The sequence below is a fragment of the Orycteropus afer genome, unplaced genomic scaffold (assembly GCF_000298275.1).
Source record: "Orycteropus afer afer isolate SDZICR_OR568_19922 unplaced genomic scaffold, OryAfe1.0 scaffold00323, whole genome shotgun sequence".
NCBI classification, from domain to species: Eukaryota; Metazoa; Chordata; class Mammalia; order Tubulidentata; family Orycteropodidae; genus Orycteropus; species Orycteropus afer.
The window spans coordinates 511,701-523,511 of record NW_006921910.1 but is presented as its reverse complement, the minus strand read 5'-3'; the positions used below and the strand labels follow the sequence as shown (position 1 = coordinate 523,511).

At 43.4% G+C, this 11,811-nt stretch overlaps 1 protein-coding gene across 1 annotated transcript in view; it reads right to left on the bottom strand.

The window, feature by feature from the left end:
• The window catches only part of RBM5 (RNA binding motif protein 5), a 25,105-nt gene extending 16,417 nt beyond the window's left edge, over positions 1-8,688 (bottom strand). Inside the window, exons 1-3 of the mRNA XM_007951981.2 lie at positions 8,672-8,688; positions 4,851-5,016; positions 3,686-3,841 (exon numbers count right to left, since the gene is read on the bottom strand). Of these exons, the coding sequence (XP_007950172.1) occupies positions 3,686-3,841; positions 4,851-5,016; positions 8,672-8,688 (339 nt within the window). The remainder of the gene's footprint in view (positions 1-3,685; positions 3,842-4,850; positions 5,017-8,671) is intronic.
• Between the last annotated feature and the right edge of the window lie 3,123 nt (positions 8,689-11,811).

The window sequence follows — 11,811 nt, the reverse complement described above, 5'->3', positions numbered from 1 at the left end:
AATATACCATGGACTGACAAAGAATGAATAAACCTTGGATTTATTACAACCAGAATGCTCCTTAGAAGGGACATAGCAAGACTTTGTCTCACATACTTTGGATATGTTATCAGGAAAGACCAGTCCCTTGAGAAGGACATTATGCTTGGTAAAGTAGACCAAGAAAAACCAAATCCATTGCCATCGAGTTGATTTTGACTCAAAGAGACCCCCACTGGGTTTCCAAGGCTGGAAATCTTTACAGAAGTAGATTGTCTCATCTTCCTTTCACAGAACAGCTGGTGAGCTTGAACTGCCGACCTTCTGGTTAGCAGCTGTGGTGGTTATGTTTGTGTGTCAACTTGGCTGGGCAGCTGGATGTAGTATTCCCCATGATGAGACTGGTAATCAACTCCATGGTGGAATCTATTGTGAGCAGCTGACTAGCTGCCTTTGGGGTGTGGTCTGCTTCCTGCATATAAGGAGAAGCTCTGAGAATGGTCTCTAGCCTATGGCATGCTTGGACCTTGCATGTAGCTGTGTCGTTGCTCAGCAGCCTATGTTCTGCCAACCTTGGGACTTACAAATGGACTTAAGTTAATGGCCTGCCGTGTGGTTTGGTAACATGGGGACTGTGCCTTTTTCCTTGTCAACCTTGGGGGCTTCTCAGACTCAGCAGCCAGCAGCTGTCTGAGTGAAGAAACACCTCTAGCTCCAGTGGGCCAGGAACAGGAAGCAGGGCTGGACCCTAAGGTTGAGGGGCTTTCACCCGACCCCTAGAGCCTGGCACTTTGAATTTGGACTTAAAGCCTCCAAATTGTAAAAATAAACTGTTTGTTAAGGCCATCCCATTTGTGGTATATCTTTGTTAGAGTGGTACTAGGTAACCAGAACAGCAGCCAAATGCCTTACTCATTATGCCACCAGAGCTTCTTTGTAAAGTAAATTGGACAGCAAAAAAGAGGAAGACCCTCAACAAGATAGACACAGTGGCTGTAACAAGAGGTTCAAACACAGCAATGATGATGAGGATGGTACAGGATGGGGCCTGATTCATTCTGTTGTACATAGGGTTGCTATGAATCAGAACCAACTGGATGGCAACCAGTAACACATGCCACCTGGGGATCTCCCTCAGGCGCAAATGTCTTTATGATATATGGCCCTGCTCATGACATGAAGCCCCTCAAGCCTCTTTCATTTAGTTGAAGCTCGTGGTCTTTTCTGTTCTAAGGCTTCAGCCAGAAAATGAAATCTTAAAAAGGCAGAGGGCATGTCACTGACCTCTGAGGTACACCTAATGGTTGGTAGGTTTGTTGAACATGTCAGACTAAGCCCTTATTGTCTCTTCACCAATACAGCCAGGAAAAACAGCCAAATTTGTGAAACCGACATTCTTAACAGCACCATATTGTCATTGTCATATGCAAAGCATGCAGGATTCTGTATGTACTTCCTCTCACAAAAGTGCTACACTAAGCCAGCATGGGTTATGCTTAATAACACAGTAACTAAAAAAGTTAGTTACCAGAAAGACTAAAATAGTAACTAAAAATAGTTACTGTAAAAATAGTGCAACAGTAATATGTATCAAGTTTATATACACACACATACATATGCAATGAAGTAACTAAACACTGTTAGAAAAGTTTACAGGTCAGTGGGGAAACCAAACTGAAAGAAAGAGTAACAATGTACTATATAGTTCAGGAGATTAAATGCTATAATTTTACAATGTTTTATTATTAAGATCCTGAAAGAAACTTTACTTGGAAAACCAGCCTTCTTGTGGTAGGCATGTCTATTTTCTTGAAGAAAGCCTCAAATACACAAGCATACAATCCTATTTCATTACCAGCAGGGCAGCCCTAAAAAGATAGGTAGGGTACTGTTCTTATCATGCCACCCACTTCCTCTGTAGGTTCCCAGGGCCACATGCCTAATGGACTCTTCCCTGAGGGGACAATTAATCAACCAGCAAGGCTTCCTGAATCAACACCTGCAGGTTTCCACACCTTCTCTACTCCACATGCTCACTGTTGCCGCTACTGAAGCTCAGTTCTTGTTAGCGCTGGCCTCTCCATCTACCCACTAACATTCTTTCCCTCTGTAATTTAAACAGGCACAGACTCTGCTACCAGGCCTCAACAGTACCTTTCCACCCTCTAACCCTCCCATCACCCCTCCCGGCACCAACAAAAGCCCGTGGCTTTGGCTGAATCAAGCTGGTTGCTAGGCACTGTTCAGGAGCTCTGATGGTGTAGTGCCTAAGGCATGTGACTACTAACCAGGAAGGCTGGTGGTTCAAACCCACCAGCCGCTTCTCGGAAGGAAGATTGGGCAATCTACTTCTGCAGTGATACTGCCTTGGAAACTCAAGGAGGAGTCACTATGAGTCGGACTCGACTCGATGGCGGTTTCTTTTAACTTTCTACTGGCAGGTCTGCTCCTGTGATTGGAGGGTTTTTCCATCACACTCTTTCCCAAAAACAAGGCATTTCTAGCCCTCAAGAATCAACTAATATCTCCACGGAGCCTTTCCTTACTTCTCCAAACTAGTAACAACCTTCCTTAAATAAGCTTCCACAGCCCTTCAATAGGATCCATGGCTCTGCGTCACTGCAGGACCTAACAGTACACAGAGAGGAACAGGCAGGCAAGCAGTGGATTACAAATAATGGAATTATTACCCCCTATTAACTCTACCACCACATCTCATTCACAGTCACATTAGTTACTTTCAGGGCTTAGAATCCTACTGCTGTGCAAATTCAATCTTCACCCATGTCTAAAATTCAACTAAACTTTAGTCATATTATTACTTTGAATACTCCAGGACAATACTGGAGTAATGCTGTGCATTTACTTCTTTTAAAAACATCTTTCAAAACCTTTTCACAATCATTTAATCAATAACATTGGCTTAGCAGTCTACTGTGTTCAAGGCTTGGGAACACAGAGATAACGGGTGGGGAAAATGAGACATGCATGTTCATAGCCACAGTGCAAGAGTTATGAATGCAGTTGTCATCATGAATATAGTGCTTTGGAAAGAGAATAAGGAAGAAAATCTGCCTGAGAGATCACAAAAGACTTCACAAGAGAGAGCCTGCAACCAGAAAAAGGCATGCTGGTAGAATGATGGACACACTCAAAATGGCCCAAGGGGAAACAGCAGTGGATGCGGGTGGAAGGAAAGGGTGAGGGCCAGAGATGTTGGAGATCAGGCAGGGCCTAGCACACCACCAACCTCATTGGACAGACGAAGGAGAGGGAAAGCTAGGAAAGAGTCTTCCCTTTCAACAGATTTCTCAGAGGTTTCAAATGGATGGTATAATTTTCACCAAATCAAAGTGTGGACAGGTTATGGAGAATGCTATCTGTAAATCAATAGATACATCCTCACCTAATAAATAACCAGTTCAAAAAAAAAAAAAATGTATGGAATTCCTCCTATGGGCTACTAAAAGAAAATTACTTATTCCTTGTAACCAAGGAATTTCTGAAAACTCTTATGGCCCCCAAGGCCTAAATATACACAGAATTTACCACCAAACAAAGTTGAGAGAACTCTATCCTAAAGATAAAAGTATTTCACTGGCTGAGACATTAGATTGAAGAAAAACAGTAACATTGTAAAATAATGGTAGCAACTAGAAGTTTGTTGATCCTATGACTACCCATTAGCACTGTCATATCCCCTTACATCACTCTCTGTGATGGTGATGGGAAGGCCACGCAGCATGATGGTCTTGCTCTCCCTCTCGTCACTGATGTCGTGCCTGTAGTCATGCTCACCATAGTCACCATCTGAATGGTAGCCATCTTCTGATCGGTCACTGTTTCTTCTTTCACGCTCCCTCTAATTTACAACAAACAAAAAATTGCACTTAAAATCACAATGAATTTATACTCCTGATCCAGGCCCTCCACTCCCAAGATATTTATCCTAAGAATCGTTCTTAGGAAGAAAGTCAGTGGAGACAACCTCCATCATGATCATGCTCACTACAGTGTTGTCTTTAAAAAAAAAAAAAAAACAAAGGCAAAGGCAACAAACCTTTAGGTCAGGAAGAATGGTTTACTGAGTTACTGTACAGTATACAGTACATCAATACACAATTAAATATCATTACTTATTACACTATAAAGATCTTATTTATAGAAAAAATTCAGTCGAAAAAGGAAAAAAAAAGGTAGTGCATAGTTATATGGGCAGCACAATTAATTCTAAACAAAACTATGTATATGAGAAGAATGTAAAAAAAAAAAAAGCTATGTTAATTCAATATTTATATTATTATGCCTCCACTATCTCATCTTTGGGAGCTCTGGTGGCATAGTCCCTAAGGCATCAGACTGCTAACCAAAAGGCAGGCAGTTCAAACTCCCAAGCCACTCCTTGGAAGGAAGATTGGGTAATCTACTTCTGTAGAGATACCATCTGGGAAACCCAAGAAGAGGTTGCTATGAGTTGGATCAACTCAATGGCAGTGAGTTATCTCATCTTTGAAATAGGCATTATTAACACCTACCTTGTAGGGTTACAGTGAGACTCAAAAGAGTTTACATAAAGTGCTCAGCATAGTGCCTGGTAAGCCCTATGTAAATGCTGGCTATTATTTCTATTATTATAAGGCTCAGTTTGTCCTTGGAGATTATAGTCAGTTCAAATGTATTTCAAAATAATAGGGGTTTTGAATATACATCCAACAACAGTCACTTATATGAGCCAACTATATCTAACAGTTGTATGAGACAAAAATCTCTGCATATCTGCAAAAGATTTCCACACCTGGTGTACTTATTTCAACAGTGCTAGCAGATTTTGAGCATGCAAATCATAATTCTAACAGATGCTGGTCACTCACCTCTGGACTGTCATAGTCTCGGTAGTCATCGTATCTATCACCCCTCCGATCATCACTAGATCTTTTGTAATCTGAGTCCCTCCGCCGGCTTCTGGATTCACGCTCATCACGGTCATCTCTGTCTATGATGGAACCGTACCTTCCACTACGCTCTGTTCTACTCACTCTGCCAAGGAAAATAACTTTCATTTAATCTAAAGTAAATTACATTTTGTACCTTTAGAAAACACGGTTGCAAACACACAGATTGCACTACTCATTTTATAAGATATATCTAAATAGTTTAATGTTATATTTTTTTACAATTTATTATCATAGACAAAGACAACCATTGGGAAAACACATTTCTAAAACCAAGGATAATTCTCAGGAACTTATGCTAAAATGGAAAATACAACTATCAAATATTTTTTGGAAAGGGTCAGGCTGCTCAAGTTTATTCCTGTTTCCTCAAGTTGTGGTCTACACAGCACACCTTTTATTCCCATTTCAGCTCTCAGTGACCAAAGACAGGAATAAAGCTATTACTAGGATTTCACTCAATTTCAAGGGTATATCCTGACTCATCCACTCTCAAGGGTATATCTACTGAGAAATGGACCAACACCTGGATGAGCTAATTAATTTTTTTCCCACTTGTTAAACATAACTGGATGGTCAGCCAAAAATCTAACAAGAAGAGGTTTAAACCCACTTGACCACATATATAAATAGTTCTTTCATAAATTGTTTCCCAAATTCATAAAACTAATGGGCAAGAACAAGACAACAAAAAGGCTTACAAAGGCCTCAATTTAGAATACAAATGTAATAAAAAGAAACCAGGAAACAAGTAGTTTAGGACTACCTGATGATGTGAAATACATGGCTAAGAGATTCTAAAATGCAATTTAGTAAGTAATTTGGAACCACAGACTGCTCATATAGCATTAAAACAATAACATCACGTGACCTAGACATTTCCCAAGTCTGAGCTATCAATATGATCCATCACTGAAGCTGATCTTTATACCAAGGAGGCAAATGGCTAGATAAGTAAAGGTTTGACTTTAAATCAAATGATCTAAGAGGGAGTGCCTACAGGTGACACAGAAGACAAATGCTCTCTCTCTTTTTTTTTTTTACTGTGATTTTGGTGAAAGTTTACAGAACAAATTCATCTTCCATACGACAGTTAACATACACTGTCTCATGATATTGACTGTAATCTCGCACAGTGCAACAGCTCCCCTCTCACTTCCTCCCCCTAGTTACCTCTTCCCTGGGTCTTTCCCTCCCATGCACTCCTGCCCGGCCCCCCAAGCTGTCTCCCTGTGCATACACAGCCCTTCTCTTCTCCCATGATAGATCTCTCCAAGGGGTGTATCTGTTGTTGTTGTTGTTATGTGCTGTCGAGTCGGACCCGACTCATAGCGACCCCTCCTTGCATTTCCGAGGCAGTGTCACTACGGAAGTAGATTGCCCTATCTTCCTTCCAAGGAGTGGCTGGTGGGTTTGAACCGCCAGCCTTCTGGTTAGCAGTCAAGTGCCTTAGGCACTAGCTCTTATGCCTGTCTTTTGTTTGGCTGGAAGCCACAGGAGTGAGTTTAATTCCAGCTCTGAAGGGCACCTAAGGGCCATAGTCTCAGGGGTTTCACCAGGCTCCATCAGTCCCCCCCCCCTTTTTTTTTTTTAAATGATATTGAGTTTTGTTCCACATTTTTCTCCCACTCTATCCGGGATATACACAGATCCCCTCCGGAGTGGTTGACAGTGATAGCCAGGCACCATCTAGTTCTTCTGGTCTCAGTCATATAGGCTAAGGATCACATGGTGCACCATGGACTAAGTGATTCCATGAGTCTTTGGTTTCCTTCATTCTTCTTTGCTCTGGAGGAGGGGAGACCCATCATTGCATTCAGATGGCCACTTATAAGCTTTTTAGATCCCAGTTGCGGGATCTTAAAAGCTTGCAAACAGCCATCTAGATGCAATGATGGGTCTCTCCTCGTCCAGAGCAAAGAAGAATGAAGAAAACCAAAGATTCATGGAAACAATTAGTCCCTACGACTGGTACACCGTGCGATCCTCAGCCTATACAACTATGAGAACAGAACTAGATGGTGCCCGGCTACCACTGTCAACTACTCACAGGGGGATCTATGTAGGAGATCCCAGATAGAGAGGGAGAACAATGTGGAAAAAAACTCAAAATCATTTGGAAAAAAAGGGACCAGGTTTGCTGGTCTGACAGAGCCTGGCAGAATCACTGAGACTATGGTCCCTAGCTGCCATTCAGGTCTGGAATTTAACATACACCTGTGGCTTCCAGCCAAACAAAATACAGACATATGAGTTGAACATGTACCTGAGGTAGATACACTCCTTGGACAGAACAATCACAGGAGAAAGAAGGGCTGTTTATGCACAGGGATACAGTTCAGGGGGCAGGGGTGCATGCAGGGATGGACACAGTTAATTATTGGGAGGAAGTGGGAAGGGAGCTGTTGCACTGGGGTAAATTGTAGTCAACTTCATGAGACAATGTATGTGTGAACTGCTGTATGGAAAGTGAATCTGCTCTGTAAACTTTCACCCAAATCACAAAAATAAAATAAAATAAAATACAGATGGCAAGACTTCATCTCATGTACTTTGGGTGTATTATCAGGAGGGACCAGTCTCTGGGGAAGGACATTGTGCTTAGTAATGTAGAGGGTCAGCAAAAAAAGGGAAGATTCTCAATGAGAGGGACTGACATAGTGGCTCCAACATGATGATAACTGTGAGGATGACACAGGACTGGGTAGTGTTTCATTGTGCTGTATGGTATCTAAAAACAGTAAAACATGCTGCTGGGGAAAAAAAAAAAGGATCCCAGTCACTACTCACCAAAGCAGAACGTGGAACAATGTTTTTGTATTGTATGCCAATTGAGCCTGATGTCCCTTGCAACTATGGGTCCAAGCCCACAGGTCCAACTACTTGCTCCCTCTGGGTAGCTGGCTGGGGCCAAGAAGTGACTACAACCTTGTCCCTTGTCAAATGCTCTTATCTTAATCCCCCACTAACTCTTTAACACTTTTCGTTTCTTTTTTTCCCTCTCACATAACCCATAGCCTGAAGTTTATCAGATCTATAAGCTAAACTGTCTTGCTACTTAGGGGCCAATAACAAGAACTGGCATTCATAAATTCTTACTATAGTGAGGAACAGTGCTTAAATGCTAGATTGAATGATCTCCCAGCTTCTGCATAGGCTGTGCACACTAGGAACCCTCAGTTACCCACTCTATCCCACTCATTTGCCTAATTCTTACTTACTCTTCAGGCTTCTTCTCAGAGGATACTTTATCCAGGAAACTTTCCTGGCTATAAGGAGCTCTGGTGGTGAAGTGGTTAAAGCATATGGCTGCAAACTAAAATGTGAGCAGTTCAAACCCACCAGCTGCTCCACAGAAGAAAGATGCAGCAATCTACTTCCATAAAGATTTACAGTCTTGGAAACCCTATGAGGCTAGTCTACCCTGTCCTTTAGGTTTGCTATGAGTTGGAATTGACTCGATGGCTATGGGTTTGGGTTTTGAATTCCTAACTATTTGCAGGAAAACAAATACTTCCTATGTATTCTAACAGCACCTGAAACTTCATCATAGCTCAGTTCATATAGTACTCCCTCACTAGACAGCAAGCTTGTGAGAGCAGGAATCATAAATGCACTCAATACTGTATTCTTAGTGTCTAGCAATGCCTGACACATATTTACTTGATTAACAATCTTTAACAAATAGTTCAGTTCTCACCAAAATGTTGACATCAAAGGCACGCACTACAGTTACTTACCGTTTGTCTGAACCCATTGTCCTGCTGAAGATCTAGCACAATGCTTCAAAAGGTTGAAATTTTGTTTTTTCAAGGAGACAAGACTGGTTGCTGCAAATTTGAGGAATCACTTCAGTCAATCGTTCTATATGATGGGATACTACTGAGGGCTGAATTTCCTCAAACACCGGATTATCTAAAGTGGGGGAAGGGAAGATTGTGATTGATCATGAATAAATATGAAAACCACACCAACATTTTAAATACAAGCCTAGAAGATGAAATAACCTTAAAAATATTAGATTCTATATTCGATTAAAAAATCATAAAAGGGTGCAGGCAGATACCTTCCTTGCTTCTTAGGATTACAAAGCAAAGAAGGACAAACTACAATCAGTTCTCTGGGTTCTAAATCAAAGCAACGCCGATGTGGTAGTTGATCAATAATCAAAGTATCTTTATTAACAGAAGTAGCAACATGAAATTCAAAAATTTCCGTTGCAAAATTTTGAACGTCTTAGAAACTGGGATACTGAGCTAACTGAAATTTCCATTTAAACGAGCAATGGCTGATTCAAAGCCTGAACTGTCAAGACTGATTCCTCGGTAACAATAACCACTATGTCTTGAGCCAGGCCTGACCACCACAAGCCACCAAATGGTGGCCAGCATGGCCCCGCCGCGCCCTGTTGTTGTTGTTGTTGTTTGCCGTCGAGTCGGCCCCGACTCATAGCGACCCCTCCTTGGGTTTCCGAGGCAGTATCACTACGGAAGTAAGATTGCCCAACCTTCCTTCCGAGGAGTGGCTGGTGGGTATGAACCGCCAGCCTTCTGGTTAGCAGTCAAGTGCCTTAGCCACTATGCTACCCTGGCGGTGATAAAACATCACACAGCTCGACAGCGTTTAATGCGTGCAAGAGCGGCGTAACGAGATACAGCCGTTCTCGGCGACTGGTGTGGAACATGAGTTCAACGAACATTTATTTTAGTAATAAAATGGAAGAGAACCATCTGGTAGAAACAAGTGCCGTGGCAGAATCACTGGTACCTCCTCTCGTCTCCCCAAGGGGGGGCGGAACCACCCCCGTGGGATATTGCAGCCGAGATGGCGGCGACGCGGCCTGCGCGCCCTATCTGGGCGTCCGGCCTGCCTTCTCTTCCTACACACGCCTGCACCTCTCCCAGAGGTCGTAGCCCGCACCGCGCAGCCTTCTGGCGAGTAGATTCAGCTACAGTTGAGGGGCGGTGGCGGTTTGAGACTGCCAGGACACCCTCGAGGGACGGGCGACGGCTCCACTGTTCAGCTAAACTGGGCCTCAGGGACGCCTGCCGGCAGGGGCTGACTCAAAGCCCGAAAGACGTGGGGCTGGGTTGGGGGCGCCCTCTGGAAACTGACAGCGTTGGCAGAGAGAAGGGACGCAGCCCTGCAACGCCTTGGGTTGCTTAGCCCCTCAAGACCAGGATGGGTCTGGTCGGCCGCCGCTCGCGGCTGACAGGACAGTCCAAAGGCCTGACTCGATGGCAAGAACCGCTGGTTGATATGGGGAGCCTACGCACTTACCCCAAGAGGGACTGAAGCAGCAGCCGTAGTCTGCGCCCCAGAACCTCCAGCTGGGTTCAGCCGCTCCACAAAATGGCGCCGCCTCCGACGGCCGTCTCCTACCCACAGTACTACGCGCTTCCCTCCTCTCCCCACCCCTCGCCACTCGCCTCCTGTGGAAGGCGTCCAATCAGCTCAAGGGCCTGGCTGCGCGAGGGATGTCGGGAAGTGTGGTCGTCAAGGCAGCCTGTCACTACGCCCCGTGTTTATTTCTTGCATGTTTCTGTTCCCTTTCTTCTAAAACCACCGCAGAGTTAACAATTTACCCTTTGCAGAATCCAATGAGACCTCTTTGGGCTTTCTCTTTATTAGGCATAATAATTATTTGCCTTTGTTACAAAGATCTTAGCCCATTTTACTTTCACTAAGTATTAAACACATTTAATCCAGCTTCAAGACAAAGAACTTAAATTGATGTCCGACTCCTCACTGGACACTAGATAAGATTAGATTACTGTGCTAGATGCTTTACAAACTTTTTTTTTTTTATCTTCATAAGCTATAAGATGGATATTGTGTTAGACTAGGTTATCTAGAGAAACAAAACCAGTAAAGCTTATATATATAGAGAGAGAAATTTATCTTAGGAAAATGGCTCACACACTTATAGAAGCTGGCAAGTCCAAAGTTCTTGGATCAAACGTCAAGCTGGAGGCTTTTCCCAACTCTTGCAGCTGCAGGGGCTGAGGAGCTCAAGGTTGGCAGGCAGTATACTGGCTGTTGATTCCAACAAATGACAAATCCAAGATCTCCAGGCCGAATGGTGGATTGTTCGCTCATGGACAGTTGTAGGCAGCACAACAGAATCCCCATCCACAGAAGAAGAAGAATGTCTCTTTTCCCAGGTTGTCCATAAATATACTGGAAGCAGGCCACACCCCTGGGGAAACTCCCTTTCAATGGATTGGCTGCTCAAAACATATTCATCTGATCCCATCATGGGAGTAACCACATCACAATTGCTTAAACCACACAGAATTGTGGTCCAGCCAAGTTGACACACAGCTCCAACTATCACAGATATTAAAGCCACTTTGCAGATAAGAAAACTGAGATGTGTGAAAATTAAAATTCTTGAAAGCAAGTCTTCAGTGTCTGGGGTCCTTTCCAATGGTACTCTCTTAAGGAAAGGGCTTAGGAAAGTAAGTGTCCAGGGTTAATTTAATAGTTAAGAAGCCCTGATTATAAATGGTTAAGCTCTGGGGTGCTAACACAAAGGCTGGATATTCAAACCCATCAGTGGCTCCCGCCATTGGTTCCGTAATGATTACAGCTTAGGAAACCCTTACAGGGCCATACTACTGCCATTATATAGGGTTACTATGATTCAGAGGGAGCTCTGGTAGCATAGTGGCTAAGGCACTTGACTGCTCACCAGAAGGCTAGCGGTTCAAACCCACCAGCCACTCCTCGGAAGGAAGGTTGGGCAATCCTACTTCCGTAGTGATACTGCCTCAGAAACCCAAGGAGGGGTCGCTATGAGTCGGGGCCGACTCGACGGCAAACAACAACAACAACAACAATGATTCAGAATCGATATGATGGCACACAACAACAACTT